The sequence below is a fragment of the Mesoplodon mirus genome (assembly GCF_964341445.2).
Source record: "Mesoplodon mirus genome assembly, chromosome: 3".
In the NCBI taxonomy this organism is placed as follows: Eukaryota; Metazoa; Chordata; class Mammalia; order Artiodactyla; family Ziphiidae; genus Mesoplodon; species Mesoplodon mirus.
Window position 1 is genome coordinate 102,626,884 of NC_138978.1, and position 17,383 is coordinate 102,644,266.

The window sequence follows — 17,383 nt, forward strand, 5'->3', positions numbered from 1 at the left end:
GGAGGATCCCACATGCCGCGGAGCGGATGGGCCTGTGGGCCATGGCCGCTGGGCCTGTGCGACCGCCTGTGCTCCACAGCGGGAGAGGCCACATCAGTGAGAGGCCCGCATACCGCAAAAAAAAAATAAAAAATTAAAAAAAATTAAAAACTACACTTTGTCTTTTCATGATTACAGAGGTCTATCCATACTGTACCTATTATCTTATTAATACTTAACATTTCTTGGAATGAGCTACAAACCTCACAGTGCTAATGAAATCATACCTCAGGAAAAGCATATCATCTGAAAATAGGCCATTTATGACTCCACTTTCCTTCTCAAGGGCCAACATACTAATGTGAAGCTTCTTTGAATTCAAGAAGTCTAAAATTAGCTTAATGATTTCAACCTCTTTTACATTCACTGTTTCTTCAGCCGTCATGTTGATAACCTAAATATTAAACAAAACAAAAACAAAAATTAGTTCTATTATTTCTAAGCATTATTAACTACCTGAAAACTACACATAACAAGTTTCTTGGAAGTATTTAATACAGTTATTCTAAGTGAAACTAATGTAATATTTGTCAAAACCAAGTCATTCTTTAAGGTGTGATATAGGAATGGCTATGATTTTAAGTCCTTATCTTTGATACACAATGGATTGATATGAAGTTTGTAATTTGCTTCAAAATAATACAAGAAGAAGCATGTGGGAGGAAGTAAAGATAAAACAATAATCACGACCATTAAAGTAGGATAATGGGTAAATGAAGGTTCATTATATTTGCTATGGTCTAAATGTTGGTGTCCTCCCAAAATTCATATGTTGAAATCCTAACCCCTAAAGTGATGGTATTAGGAGATGGGGGCTTTGGGAGGTGATTAGGTAATGAGGGCAGAGCCCTCATGATTGGGATTAGTGCCCTTATAAATGAGACCACAGGGACTTCCCTAGAAGTCCAGTGGTTAACACGCTGTGCTTCCACTGCAGGGGGCACAGGTTCGATCCCTGGGTCGGGGAACTAAGATCCCACATGCTGCGCGTCTTGGCCAAATAAAAAAAATTTTTTAAATAATAATCATACGCTGCGATCTACTGAAAGTCAGCCCTCGACACAAGGGTTTGTCGCTCCCGCCGCCGCAGCGGTGGCGGCGGCGGGGCCCGGGGCGGGGCTCGGCGTCCGTTTCTTCCTTCCTCCCTCCCTCGCTCTCCGGACTCCCCCACCCAGCACCCCGCTGGCGGCGTCCTCGGCCCACCCTCGGCGGCTGCCCACCTTCCGCGCGATGGGAGCGGCGGCGGGTCTCGGCGCACATGTTCCCGAACCGGCCCGCGCCGGTCGGTCGGCGGAGGCGCCCGTCCCGCCGGAGGAAAAGGGGGTCGAGAGGGAAGGGGGCGCCCCTCGCGGCGCCCCCCGGCCTCGGCGCACCGCGCCTCCTCCCCACCTCGCCGTGGGCCTCGCCCATGGGCTGGACGGGGAAAGGGGGAGGCGGGTGCGGACCGAGAGGCGGTGGACGTCGCAGGGCGGCCCCGTGGGCCCCTTTCCCGGGGGGCCGTGGGGGCCGGAGGGGCGGCGGCACGCGCGTACCGCCGAACGCGTCCGCTTCTGGGTCCTCCGCCACCCTCGGCGCGGGGGTGGGGGCCGGGGTTCCCGGCCGCTTGCGGCCCTTGGGCTCTTCCTAAAAAAATCATCATCATCATCATCATAAAAAATAAAAGAGACCCCAGAAAGCTAGTTCAACCCTCTCTGTGAGGATAAAATGTGAACTCAGCAGTCTGCAACCGGGAAGAGGGCTCTCACCAGAACGGAACTATGCTATCACCCTTATCTCAGACTTCCAGCATCTACTGCTGAACTGTGAGCAATAAATTAATGCTATAAATAAACCACCTAGTCTATGGTATTCTGTTATAGCACCCCAAATGAACTAAGACAATATTATTCTGTCTACTCCTACATACGTTTAAAATTTGCCATAATATTTTAAAAAGTCACTAATAACCAAACCATGTTTGGCTATGCCCTACACACTAATTCAATAAGCACTTATTGTCTTTTCTCTGTGATAGACACTATCCTGTATTCAGGACACACTGGCTCTGTCCTTAAGAAACTTATAGAGTGTAGCAGCAACAAGTAAAATGTTGTACCCTATACTTTGGAACCAAACAAAACAAGGTTGGTTAAAATGTGCAACTTTAAGTCATATTGGTACTACCAACCTAAACATCAGTGATATTTCAGCTCTCTCAAATCCGTTCTCTCACCTGTAAGTCTGCAGTGACACAATTGAGCACACAGGTTAATTCATCAAGAATTAGAACTAGGAGGAATTCTGAAGATCATTAGATCAACATTCTCATTTTAAAGATGAGGCCACACAAGTTAAATGGCCTAAGTTGCTGCAGTTTTCAAATGTTCACGCTCAGAGCAGTACAAAAGACTAGCAAGCTAAGCGGACTAGCTGCAAACAAACCTCATCAGATGAAACAGACTGTAAGCGTATCTTTCTCACAGGACCGATTATCTTCTCACAGGACCCATCTTTAACCAAATTCACAGAAACATAAACGTATGCATGTATGCACATGGGTTTATTTTTTGTCTACTATTTTGACAATTTATTTCTTCATAATGAGAAGTACAAACATCTAGCAGACTAGAATGTTCATCAGATGAATACATTTTCTCTCTTAGGTGGAGAAGGTGGTAGAGTAAACAAGGGACAGAGCATGGAAAAATAATTATGATTCAAATATTTAGGGGCTTCCCTGGTGGCGCAGTGGTTGAGAGTCCGCCTGCCGATGCAGGGGACGCGGGTTCGTGCCCCGGTCCAGGAAGATCCCACATGCCACGGAGCGGCTGGGCCCGTGAGCCATGGCCATTGAGCCTGCGCGTCCGGAGCCTGTGCTCCGCAACGGGAGAGGCCACAACAGTGAGAGGCCCGCGTACCGCAAAAAAAAAAAAAAAACCAAATATTTAATGACATCAGACTAAGCTAATCTCATACATCCATCTCCACAATAAGGACATGCCTACCTCAGGAAACAGACAACTCACAAATCTCTCTCCCCCAACAGGCCAGCCACCCAATTCCTCATGCTTTGGGTTTCCCTTTACTATCTTCTGAGCTGACCGCCCTTCTGTTCATAGACTTTGTCCAAAAAACTTTGTACAATAAAATTAATGATATTTCCATTCAATAAATTCTGATCATATTTCAGAACTGTCTCTGAGATTAGCAATTTTAGCATTCCCCAAATCTTCAGATAATTCTTACTAGAAAAGAATGGCTTTTGCTAATTTAACGCTCAGAAAATTAATTGTAAACTCCCCTCGAATCTTAGAGGAAACTTCACTTAAATCACCATATACCAATCACACAACTTAATACAGAACTGAGACTATAATTTTCTAATGTTCAATACATCCAATGATACTAAACATTTTATAGGCCTCATATTATTCAACATTCAGTCTAATAGTAAGTAACTCTGGAGTTACTACGAATCTATGGCAATAGTCCCACAAGTTTCATGCTGCCATCATTTCTGATTAATAAAGCCTAAGAGAAAAAGAAGTAGTATATTCTTACAGATACATATTTTACATTGACTTTATATCTAGATTTTGAATAGATACAAAAAATATATCTTAATTACCCTAGAATTATTCAGGGTTTTAAAAAATTCATTCAAAAAGATAAGTTTTAATTCTATACTGTGGAATTCCCAGTAGAAAAGTATGATATTTTAATCACCCAATCCAGAATTTTAACTCTTATAAACTTTACTGTTGCTGGATACAACATAAAACATAGACACATAACGTAATGACTATATCTTAGAATTATTCTTTTGTAACCCACCCTGTATTACTGAAACATTTGTAGAGGCTCCCAAAATCCTAGCTATATAATTTAGAAATTAGATATGTATATATTTTAAAATATAACATAAAAGCATGATTCATGAACATTCTTTAATCTCCTTAAACTATTAATCACTACAAAGCTAGAATTTTTTGCTAATTCAGAGGAGTAGAATTCAATAATAAATGCCTCTTCCCCCCCCCCAGGGGGACTACAAATCAGTAAGATTTAACTAGCTTAGGAACCACTAAAATTATTTTTTAATCAGATGTACAGTATATAATAGGTGTTATAAATTAACACTTATTAACTTAAGAAGCAAAAAAATCAATGAAGAAATGTCTCTAAAAAAGTACAGAGTAGATGCTTTTGTTTGCAACTGTTCTAAAAGCTATTCAAGAGAATTCCCTGGCGGTCCAGTGGTTAGGACACTGTGCTTTCACTGCCGAAGGCATGGGTTAGATCCCTGGTCAGGGAACTAAGATCCCACAAGCCATGTGATGCAGCCAAAAAAAAAAAAAAAAAAAAAAAAAGCCATTCAAAAGGATAAAGTTCTGGCCCTTTAATCTGACTATTTAGCCAAAGTCAGCCTTGATAACATCTTAGGTAGACCTGCCAGCCCATGGTATATGTGAACAATTACTCATCAGGCACAATTTATATAGGACCAACAATAAAGTGTATTCCATTGAAAACAGAAAACAAAATGGGAGAGGAGGAATCACAGTGTTTCAGTATTTCCATATTAAATGATAGATTTACTGTAAAAAAAAATCACAGAAACATGAACGCTATGAATTTTCCTTTAAGAAATAAATGTTTACTTATATTCAATATCTGGACTAAGTGAGGTAAGGAAACAAGAGTTTTCTTTAAAAATAAATATATCTGGAAACCAGCTGGAAAGTGGTTAGTATTTTAGTACTAATATACAATTAACACCTACAGAAACTAAATTCCAGATGGCGTCTCTATATGGACTCCTGCTGATTACTATCTTAGCAAATCAAGATTAGAAGAATGTATGAGAAGGCAAGAAATAAAATTATTTTTAGAAATCTAAGATTAAAGGTAAAATGTTAACAATAGATAAGAAAAAAAAAGAATGGTAATAGAAATATATTGATTTCTATGTATATTTCCATACATAGATACGGAAAAAGTTTCATGAAAAATATATCAGTGGTAGCTTTCTAGCCAAATATAAATAGATATTTAAATGTTCCTTTGCAATGAGGTTCTTCTTCTACTTACTTATAATACAGATTAGAAAGGAAGAAAAATGCACAAGCCTAAGAATGATTCAGAAGCATAAGGCTGAGAACGATTCAGAAGCATAAGATTAAGGGAATTAAGGCACAGCCACTAAGTATTTTATAATCAAGAAAAAAGTGCATAAAAAGGCTCCATTAATCCCCATCTCCATCCTAAACAATAAACACCACTTTCTTTAACCTTCCAAGAATTACAGAGTGCCTAACGCTGAACAATAGTCCTTTACCATTCCAGTTTACAGGCAAAAATGCAGATAAGGAAATGAAGTACTATGAAGCTTTTTCATAAAATATCAAACTGCAACATAAGACTATGGTACTTTTTCCTTAAAAAAAGAAAGAAAGAAAGAGTGAGAAAAAACTTGCTAGCTATCTCTTTAATAAAATAGCATTCCAAAAACTTATGTTGCTGCCAGATCATTTAATTGTAAATGTCTGGTCCTTCAGGAATATAAATGTGACATTGCAAGTCACAATTTCTATGGGCCTCAATTTCTTCATACATAAAATAAGAGGGTTAGTTTGGCTAATTTCTATGATTTCCCTTCAACTTTTATAATTTGTTTTAACTCACATTTCAGTAACAGGAAGTATATATTCTTAGGGGGAAATAGCAAGTCTGGAATAATCAGAAGTCTCTGATCCTTAGGTCAATTTAATAAGAAGAAAGAAAATAGACTTGTTTTAGATCATTTAAGTAAACAAACAAAAGAAAAGCCCTTCTAACTGCAAGGCTCTGTCACGTCTGCTAATCAGCTAACATGGATGCAGCATGTGTCCCTTCTTACTGTTGACAGCTGTTCTCTATTCATCAATTATTTTAATTTACCTTCTGGAACTGTGAATGATTTTTGGTGTGAAGAACAAATTATGTTTAAAGCAGGTGCAGCTTTATATAGCTATAAAAAGAAAAGAATCAATTAACATAAACAATATGTTGTGTATATGCATAAAATATCTCTGGAAAAAGACACAAGAAATTGATAAAAATGGCTGCCTCCAAGAGGGGAAACTGGATAATAAAGAATAGAAATGGAAGAAGACTTTTCACTATATACCCTTTTGTACCTTGTCAATTTTTAACCATGTACAATTATTACCTATTCCAAAAAATTGAAATATTATACATGAAACATAAGTAATGAATTTCCAATTGCAAAAAACTGGAAAGAACTAGAAATATAATGAATATAATGTATTCATTATGTATATAATGAAGCAATAACATTTCAGAGTGATCTGTATTTCTTTTATAACCTGAGACCTCTTCTCAGATCGGATTCAAATATTATTTCAATCTTTCTTTATGAGATTAAAGTATTTGAATTATTTGCATATTTGAACCCACAAGTATTTTAAAAGACATATTTAATTACTAAAGTACTAAAAATGCACAAGATAAGCAGACACAGGCTGTGTAATTGATTCACATAAAAACCAGAAAAGGTGGACTTCCCTAGTGGCGCAGTGGTTAAGAATCCACCTGCCAATCCAGGGGAAACAAACGGGTTCGAGCTCTGGTCCGGGAAGATCCCACATGCCGAGGAGCAACTAAGCCCATACGCCACAACTACTGAGCCTGCCCGCCTAGAGCCTGTGCTCCGCAACGAGAGAAGCCACCACAATAAGAAGCCTGTGCACCACAACGAAGAGTACCCACCCCCCGCTCGTGGCAACTAGACAAAGCCCGCGCGCAGCAACAAAGACCCAAAACAGCCAAAAATAAAAATAAATTAATTTTTTTAAAAAACAGAAAAGATAAATTTAAAAATTGCTAAATTTGACACTAAAAATGTAAAATGTAAATCTTCTATTTAACAGAAGTTGCCATAAAGTTAAAAGGCAAGGGACAAAGAAGGACCAAATACAATACACATAAACAGCTTAGTGATTACCATCTAGAACATAAAAATAGCATCTTCAAATCAATATCTCCCCCAAAATTCCAGTTGAACAATAAGCAAAAAATCCAGACAATTCACAGAACTACAAATAACCAAAGAATTTATGAGAAGATGTTCAACTTCACTAGTAATATTAAAGATACCATTTATGGAAAAATTAAAAAGACCTGATAATATATAGTGTTGGCAAGAGTGTAAATGCCCCTTCATACGCTGTGTTAAGAATATAAATTGGGACAGACTTTTCTTTTTTTTTTGCCTGTGTTGGGTCTTTGTTGCTGCACACAGGCTTTCTCTAGTCGCGGCGAGCGGGGGCTACTCTTCATTGTGGTGCACAGGCTTCTCATTGCAGTGGCTTCTCTTATTGCAGAGCACAGGCTCTAGGCACACAGGCTTCAGTAGTTGCAGCACACGGGCTCAGCAGTTATGGCTCACAGGCTCTAGAGCACAGGCTCAGTAGTTGTGGCACATGGGCTTAGTTGCTTGGCGGCATGTGGGATCTTCCCAGACCAGGGATTAAACCCATGTCCCCCGCACTGGCAGGCAGATTCTTAACCACTGTGCCAAAAGCGAAGTCCTGGGACAGACGTTTTGAAAGAGAATTTGACAGCATGAAATTTTCGTCTATGAAAATTTTAAATGCATATACTCTTTGACTCACCGATTCCAATTCTATTTCTAGGAAACTATTCTGCAAAAATACTTGCAAATATATATAAAGATACATATACAAAGATGTTCCTTAAGATTTGCTCGTAATGGAGAAAAACTAGAAATAAACTGAGCTCTCACCAATAGGAGAATTGTTAAATTATGGTAAATTCACACTATAGAATACTAATGCAGTGATGTAGATCTACTGTACCTTAACAATAAAAAGGCACATCACAGAACAATACAGCTATCAATAAAAATTTGTTGAATGGATGAATATAAATAGGCCAATTTATCTTTTTTAAAAGGGAAGGCATAATATCTCTGTGTCTAAATAAATGACAAAGAGGACTGGAGGGATACTTATCAAACTGTTCAGAGTGGTTACCTCTGAAGAGAGGAATGAGATTGGATAGAGGGCAGGGAACTAGCAAGGGAAAGGGGTTGAAGGGAGTTTTTTTACTCTTTATCATTTGTACTATCTGAATGGTTTACAACCAATATATATATATTCATGCATTACTTGTACATTTATACATACATTTCTTAGATAAATAAAATTTTTAATTTTACACAGAAAAAACTGTGAAAATGAAAAAAAATTATAGAATTAGATCTCAAAAGTTCTCTTCTATATCAAGGTAGCAGGTAGAATAGAATCCCAAAGATAGGATCAACTGCTATATTTACAATGCAAAAACTATTGGGTACAAAAACTATTCTAGGATCTTTACTTATATTGTTTAATTGATCTTTATAACAATCTTACAGGATTGGCAATTTCATCCCCATTTTACAGATGAAGATACTAAGCTTTGTAAGGTTAAAAAATTAGCCCAGTATTTATATTAAGGCTGAACATCTCACTAGCAGCTGAATACTTCTTTCAGAAGTGTGTCAGGACATAAATCCTGATATCAACATCCCTGTCAACACCATCCAGCAAATCTCTTAAAAGTACCTGAGGGAAGCTATTTAATTGTGTAACAAAACAAAGGGGCAAAGAGGAGGAAAACATATATATATATTTAGATTAACTTTTAGATCAATTTTTCATTAGTTCCTTAAACATCTGGGCTGCCTTACCTTGACAGACAAGAAATTGCCTCCTCCTCCCCAATTCATATCCTAAGCTTTGTAACGATGAAAATTAGAATTTCTGACTGTGAAAGAGTAAAAGAAATAAGAGACATAGAGGAGAGGCAAAGAGAGATACAAATAGGAAGGGACAGAAGGAAGGAAGGAAGGAAGAAAATACAGTAGACAAAGGTTAAAACCCTAGAACAAGATTGGAACCATAAGTTGACCAGATTCTAAAGCTCTTCCTACTGTATCACACTGATTCCCAAGAAGGGGAAGGGCATCAATACTTTACAAAAGCAAGGAAAACCATAAAATGGATAGAGTCATCTAAATATGCCAAAATGAAAAACCTTCATTTTACTGAAATAATATATAAAAATTATTCCAACAGAGGTCCATAGTTCTATGATCAAATTATTTTTCTATTAAACAATGTCAATAGGGTGGGTAAACAAGCTAGAAGTCTACATTAATAACAATCTAACCAGACTTTTTTTTTTTTTTTTTTTTTTTGGCGGTACGCGGGCCTCTCACTGTTGTGGCCTCTCCCGTTGCTGAGCACAGGCTCTGGACGCGCAGACTCAGCAGCCATGGCTCACGGGCCCAGCCGCTCCGCAGCACGTGGGATCCTCCCGGACCGGGGCACGAACCCGTGTCCCCTGCATCGGCAGGCAGACTCTCAACCACTGCACCACCAGGGAAGCCCTAACCAGACTTTTAAACATACCCTTTTAGCTAAAGAGACAAAATTATTAGCTCAACTGTGTCAGAAACTAAAATGAAATTAAAGATTATTTTTTATTTTAAAAGATCTCTCCAGGTCCAATAAAATATACTTCCTAACCCTACTTGATAAACCACACTTAATTTTTTTTTTAAGATAAAGGATGTTCGTTTATTTATTTATTTATTTATTTATTTATTGGCTGTGTTGGGTCTTCGTTGCTGCGCGTGGTCTTTCTCTAGTTGCAGCGAGCGGGGGCTACTCTTTGTTGTGGTACGCGGGCTTCTCACTGCGGTGGCTTCTCTGGTTGCGGAGCACGGGCTCTAGGCACGCAGGCTTCAGCAGTTCTGGCTCGCGGGCTCTAGAGTGCAGGCTCAGTAGTAGTGGCGCACAGGCCCAGTTGCTCCACAGCATGTGGGATCTTCCCTGACCAGGGCTCGAACCCTTGTCCCCTGCATCGCCAGGTGGATTCTTAACGACTATGCCACCAGGGAAGTCCCAAAGGAGTTTTAAATAGTTTATTCCTTAAATTATCACAGCACCTTATCGTAAACATTCAAATGTTTATTAAGCAAAATTTCAACCTATAAAAACACATGTAAATAAGAAATGTAGAATTGTTTTAAGATTAATATTTATACCAAAAATTTTAATTTTAGACTCTAATCACAAATTAATGCTACATCAACTAAGATCAAAGTGAATATTCATATAAATTCATATAGTATTCTTTATTTGCTTATTTGTTTGTGTGTTTTTACCTTACCTGTGGTAAAAGGTATGCTTTATCTAAGAACACAATTTAACCTTTCATTATATGATGAAATCTCTAGTATAGTTTTCTGTCACACCTAAAGCCAAGGTATCAAAAGAGTGCTTTAGGGCTTCCCTGGTGGCGCAGTGGTTGAGAGTCCACCTGCCGATGCAGGGGACACGGGTTCGTGTCCCGATCCGGGGAGATCCCACATGCCGCGGAGCGGCTAGGCCCGTGAGCCATGGCCGCTGAGCCTGCGCATCCGGAGCCTGTGCTCCGCAACGGGAGAGGCCACAACAGTGAGAGGCCCGCGTACCGCAAAAAAAAAAAGCTTTTCCTAAAGTTGGAAAGAAGACTAACCCAATTCTATTTCCAAGCTCTCAAAATAATGTAAACAGCAAAATTGACAAAAATTTGCAAACAATATATACAGTAAGGGGTTAATATTCAAAATATGCAAAGAACTCATACATCTCAACATCAAAAAACAACCTGATTCCTGATTAAAAAATGGGTGGAGAATCTGAACAGACATTTTTCCAAAGCTATACAGGTGGCCAACAGGCACACGAAAAGATGTTCAACACCACTAATCATCAGGGGAATACAAATCAAAACCACAATGAGATATTACCTCACACATGTCAGAATGGCTATTATTGAAAAAGACAACAAATAACAAGTGCTGGTGAGGATGTGGAGAACACGGAACCCTCATGGACTGTAGGTGAGAATGTAAATTGGTGCAGCCACTATGGAAAACAGTACAGACATTCCTCAAAAAATTAAAAATAGAACTACCATAGGACCCAGTAATTCCACTCCTGGATATTTATCTGAAGAAAATGAAGATATTAATTAGAAAAGATATATGCACCCCTATGTTCACTGCAGCATTATTTACAAAAGCCAAGATATGGAAGCAACCTAAGTGCCCATCAGTAGATGAACTGAGAAAGAAGGTGTGGTGTGTGTGTGTGTGTGTGTGTGTGTGTGTATTTTTTATATACACACACACACATATATATGCACAATGGAATATTACTCAGCCATAAAAAAGAATGAAGTCTTGTCATGGATGGACCTACAGGGTATTATGCTAAATGAAATAAGTCAGACAGAGAGAGGTAAATACTGTATGATTTCACTTATATGTGGAATCTAAAAAACATAAAACAGAAACAGTTATACATAGAGAACAAACAGGTGGTTGCCAGAGGGGAAGGGTGTTGGGGGAGAAAAGAAATAGGTGAGGGAAATTAAGAGGTACAAATTTCCAGTTCTGAAACAAATGAGTCATGGGTATAAAATGTATAGTGTGGGGAATATAGTCAATAACTATGTAGTATCTTTGTAGGGTGACATATTGTAACTAGACTTATCATGGTGATCATTTTGAAATGTATAGAAATATCAAATCACTATGTTATATAATAGGAACTAACACAGTCTTCAATAATTATACTTCAATTATACTTCAAAAACAAAAAAACAAACTCATAGGAAAAAGAGACCAGATTTGTGGTTACCAGAGGTAAGGAACAGGGGAAGGGAGAACTGGATGAAGGCTGTCAAAAGGTACAAACTTCCAGTTATAAGATAAACAAGTACTAGGAATGTAATGCACTACATGATAAAAATAATTAACACTGCTGTATATTATACAGGAAAGTTGCTGAGAGTAAATCCTAAGAGTTCTCATCACAAGGGAAAATATTTTTTTCTATTTTTTAAATTTTATATCTATATGAGATGATGGATGTTTACTAAACTTGCTGTGATAATTATTTCATAATGTATGTAAGTCAAATTATTATGCTGTACACCTTAAACTTATCCAGTGCTATATGTCAATGATATCTCAATAAAACTGGAAGAAAATGGATAAATAAACAAACAGGAAAAAATGTTAAACCAAAATGGACATTAAGGCACCAATTTTAGCTCAGTTCTATAAAGCTTTCTCAAAGATTTTATGTAAGTTCCATTTTCTTTTTCAATAGATCAACAAAAGTCACAAAACATGGCACTTAATCATAGAAACTCATTCATTTCACAGAATTCATTATTTAAATCAAAGATATCAACTATAAATAGTATAAAAATTTTATGTCCTTTTTCATGTAGTACTGTTTCTCTATAAAATAGAGTGTTGACTTGTGAAATGGGATCAACCTCCTAGTAGAGTGGCAAGCATGTGATTGGTGCAATATAAATTTATCCCCTTGGGGCTTCCCTGGTGGCGCAGTGGTTGAGAGTCCGCCTGCCGATGCAGGGGACGCGGGTTCGTGCCCAGGTCCAGGAGGATCCCACATGCCACGGAGTGGCTGGGCCCGTGAGCCATGGCCACTGGGCCTGCGCGTCCGGAGCCTGTGCTCCGCGACGGGAGAGGGCACGACAGTGAGAGGCCCGCGTACGGCAAAAAAATAAAAATAAAATAAAAAAATATATAAATTTATCCCCTTTAGAACTCATAAGGTAAGGGCATTGTCCTTAGGGTTGCTAATAACATGCTATGGAAGAGCTACTGTGCTACAGATAAAGTATAAAAATTTACTCTGGAAAAAGTTTACCCTTTTTTTTTTTTACCTTGTTTTTTAAAAAAAATTTTAGGTGTAACTTTGAAACACTGGGAATCCTGATTAGATCAATTATGTTAAAGATGCCACATGGAGAGACTCCTACTTGTGGTAACATGTTTGAAGTATTCATTTAAAAATACTTGTGTCTATTATGTGCTGGCATGATGCTGCATCCCTGGGATACAATGATTGAGTTACTATGGTGAACAAGAAGATAAAACACAAAACAAGGGCTTCTAAGGGAGGGTGTGGTGTTTTGTAAGGTATCTTTTTACACAAACAAAAACAAACTCAAAATAAAAAGGAAGAAAAATCAGCTGAAATATGTAAGCTTTGGCTATTCAATGTAATGGTCTCAAAATTAAATGGCAAAAAAAAAAAAGTATTCTCAGACATGGTCAGCACTGGATTTATAACCTGAAGACCTGGATTAAAGTCTTCTGTATAAAAATAATATACATAAAATATAAAGTAAAGAGTATCATAAAAAATTACAAATAAAATGCCATAGAAGTTCTGAGGTATCTTGCTAAGAATGGGTCTGAAGGATTGTTAATATCCTAACATGCAGAGATGGGAAGGGAAAAGTAACATTATTGTGAAAAAGTAACTAACATTTATTGTGCATCCACTATGTCAGATCCTGTGCTAAATACTCCCATCCATCATCTATATAACGCTCACAACTCTCCAGTTTCATTTTACAGATGATTATACTAATACTCTGAGACATCAGTTACTTGTTTAAGGTCACACTGCAAAAAGTGCAGAAGCAAGAATGGGACGACAGGGTCTAAAATCCTGTGACCTTTCCACTATAACATTCTAACATATACGGGGTGAAAACAAAGAGAGGATAGTTAGGATTCAAGTAATCTTGAGGCTAATGTCAAAGTTTTAGAAAACGGAATTCATCTTATTTCCTGTCCTATGTAGTGATTTGTCATTTATTAGCTGAGTAAGTCTAAGGCAATGCTTCTTAAACTTTTCTCTAAGGACAGAAGAAACTGAACCCATCCCCACAGAGCCCATAAGCATAAAATTTCTTTGAAGTCTTTGAATTTTACCTAGAAATTAGTGTGAATATTACATTCTCCATATATCTCCTGTTTCATATAAAAACACTATTTTTTATCCAACTCTTCATGTGAAATTGATGACAACTCCATTAGTGTGTGCCATGTTCTGTGACGACAGATTTATCTCTTGGCACATTGCAGCTTATCGCTAACACTCCTATTTGAAAAGCAAAGGTCAGGGGGGATAAAGTAAGCTATTTCTTGATTATTCAAAAACCAATGATGCACACTGAGGATTATTTAACACCAAATGAAATTCAAGTAAGAGTTATTGGCCATAGCCTCATTTTCTAAAATATGAGAACATCCTACTGAAAGCAGGAAAGCAATCCTGACCCACATATAGGGAGGAAACACCCTTTTCAACATGTCACCACAGTAATAAAGAACCTCTGCCACGGAGTAAAGACGCATCTTAATAGTTTCCATGAGCCTTTTTAAGGCCACTGTAAGGTCCTGGACCTAGAAATGCTAAATAGATCATGCAGAAAATTTTAATTAGCCATGTCAATGCTTCATTCTGTTAAAAGGTAATCAACAGATGCCTTAAATTTTTTTCCAAAGTGCTTTCAAATACTTTATTTTGTTCAACTTCAGAGCTCATTCCCAGACTAATACAATAGCAAGTCCTATCATCTGGAAATTAAGTCAATAGTAGGGTAAGTAGCTCTTCCAAGATTGCAATCAGTAGCAAAGGGAAACTTAAATCCTAGAAATCTGATTTCCAGCTTACTGAGCTACTGAGGAAAACTGCATCTTTTCATACTTATTTTGCAGCATATATCAAAGCATATCACACACTATTTAGTAAGTAACTAACTGATAAACTCGATTTCACAAACAGAAAAGAAGCTGAACACAATTATGTAACTAGGAACATAAGATAGTACCCCTGCTCTCTTATGATACATTCCTAGTACTGACTTTAAAAAAAAAAAAAAGAAAAAGACAAGAATTAGGAAGTGGGAGGGTGGGAAGAAAACGGGTTAAAATTCCTTCACAAAAAAATTACATATCCATAATGGCATCAAATTCAAGTGTGTGTGTTTTTCCCCTAACAATATACTGTTATGGCTTAATTGGTTGGTCACTAAAATAATTTTTCTTTCCTGTGTGGAAGCAATCTACCCACTGAAACCTAAGGTAAAACTGTTCATTACATTTTCCTCCTAAACGAGACCAAAGAATATGTCATATAAAGAAAAATGGGCTCTTAGGCGTTTCTCCTTTCTAGTAAAATTTCAAGGCAACACGTACCAACATTGGAGACAAAAAAAAAATTCTACTTGGATTTACTGTGAAGAAAAGGTTTATAGCATATTAAAGCCTACATGTTAATCTCTGTGCCATTAACTTCTTGAAGCATTCTAAGAAGTCCGCAGCAAAGGGAGGGAAATAAGTGTTAGTATCACAACCTATGAATGCGGGTGGAACAAAGACTTCTCCCTTCATTATGCAGAGAGAACCAAGTTGCCAAAAACACTCTGCTCAGATACCATGCGTGGTTACTGACTGCACCTCTGGGTACAGAAAAGAAAAAAATCAAATGCTGGTCAAAGGCCGCCCCTGCCTGCCCCCGCCCCTTTCACCCAAGGCCTCGCGCCAGAGGTGCAGCCCCAATCTCTTTCTCCCCAACATAAGAAAGCGGCTTAACCCTAAGAGTTCTACAAGCTCCAGTTCCCGTGTCTCCTACGCAGACGCCCCCGGGGCACCGGTCCAACCCGAGTTCCAAATCCAGTCGCTGCCCCCCTCCGCGACCCCGCCCAGACCCCCAAAACCCTGCTGCCACTGACCACTGACGTCAGAAGGGCCAAACCCGGCCCCCGCGGGGCTGCCCCAGCCCCGCAGCGCTCTCCCCTCCTCCCGGCCAAGGCGTGCCCAGAAAGGGACGCGAGCGCGTCCCTCGGCTGTCGCTCGGGCTCGGCAGAGAGGGGCGAGGAAGGAAGAATCAACGCAGTCAGCCGCCCTCCCGCCCCGCAGCAGCAGCGAGGTGGGCACCAACCCTGCGCTGGCTTACTGCTCAGGGGCGGGCGGTGCCAGGGCGAGGGCCGTCGCTCGGCCCCCGGAGCCGGGATGGCAGCGAGAGAAAGGTGTGGTTCAGGAGCGGCGGCTTCCCGTCGGGGCCTGGCCCCCATCCGTCGGCGCCGGGGCCTCACCCACGACCCCAGTCGCCACCCAGCCAGCACCCAAACCTACCCAAGACCCTTCTCCGGGGCCGCGAACGCCGCCCTTGGGGGTCGCCACGGTCGCAGCCCTGTCAAGTGGTGACAGGCGGTGACGGGTGACCATGGCAACCCGAGGTGTGCAGCGCGGCCCGACCCCGCCTCCGCCTCCCGAAGTCGCTCACCTGAGGGCTCCGGGACGAGCCCGGAGAAACCGCGGAGGAGAAAGCGGCGCGGAGGCCGGAGGAAGGGGCCCCCAAGCGGCGGGCTCTGGGCTGGAAAGGGAGTGTGAGGGCGGCGGTCTGGGCTCGGCGTCGGTCCTGCCTCCAGCCGCCCGCGCGTCAGTCCATCAGCTCGTCAGTCTGTCTTTCCTCCCCTCTCCCCCTCCCGGGCCGGCGACCGTCCGCTCAGCCTCTCACACACTGCGGTTGTCAAGCGGCGCTGCAGCCGAGCACCAGCCCCGAGCCGCAGCCAATCGCCGCGCTTCCCCGAGGCGCCTCAGGACCCCGCCGAGCGGGGCGGCCAGGCAGGTGCCTGCGTCGAAGGGAGAGTCGGCTGGGCGGGCGCTATCCCGGGGCACGGTGGGGACTGGTCTGGTGCACCGGCTCACCGCTAGCGCTCCAAGGACCAGCTGGACTCGAAGGAAAAGCCGGCGCGGCGAGTGCGTGAGAGACCAGCAGCCGGCACGCAGACCCTTTGGTGGCTGGTGACCCCGCGTCCCGAAATAGGGCGGAGGGGGTTGTCTCCTCCGAATCGAGAGTCGTCTGCGCATTAGAAGTGACTCTTAAGACTCCTCCCTGTTGATCTATTAATAAGGGATAACGAAATAAATCTCGCCGCCTTCTCCTCTCTCTGCTTTTCCAGGTCCCACTTCCTCCCTGAAGACTCCAGCAGTTTAATTCCCCCTTCTTGATGCTTGAAGTATTTTTGTTATTTAACACTTAACACATTCACTGTTTTCCATCAACCGTTTTGGTTGTAAGCCCCATGACAGCAAACCTCACTAGTTCCCACCCTGTCGGTGCAGCAGCATTCCACAAATATACCTGATGTTCAACCGAGCTGAATTCAGCATTCAGGGGTAAAATCATGTAGAGCTAACGAAAGAATACAGGACACAAACCTGTAAGAACTTGGTCCTCACAAAGGCTAAAAGCCAAGAGTAAGTGGGGCCTCCCAAAGTGAGGGAAATGTAGCAAAAGGGACTGTAATAAACATCAGAAACATTTCTGGAAAGGAAGAATTTGACCAAATTCAAGATAAAAGAAGCTACAGCTTGAGGAAAAGTTTCTAAGAAAAATATTTACAAATT

The 17,383-nt window shown here is 40.5% G+C and overlaps 1 protein-coding gene across 2 annotated transcripts in view; it reads right to left on the reverse strand.

Annotated features, from left to right (window-relative positions):
• The window catches only part of WDR47 (WD repeat domain 47), a 56,476-nt gene extending 39,974 nt beyond the window's left edge, over positions 1-16,502 (reverse strand). Inside the window, exons 1-2 of one of the 2 annotated variants that reach the window (XM_082613411.1) lie at positions 16,257-16,502; positions 267-433 (exon numbers count right to left, since the gene is read on the reverse strand). In XM_082613411.1, the coding sequence (XP_082469537.1) occupies positions 267-424 (158 nt within the window). In that variant the 5' untranslated portion in view covers positions 425-433; positions 16,257-16,502. Of the gene's footprint in view, positions 1-266; positions 434-16,105; positions 16,228-16,256 lie in introns of those variants that run through there. The other variant, XM_082613410.1, reaches the window with a different exon arrangement.
• Positions 16,503-17,383: the final 881 nt, after the last annotated feature.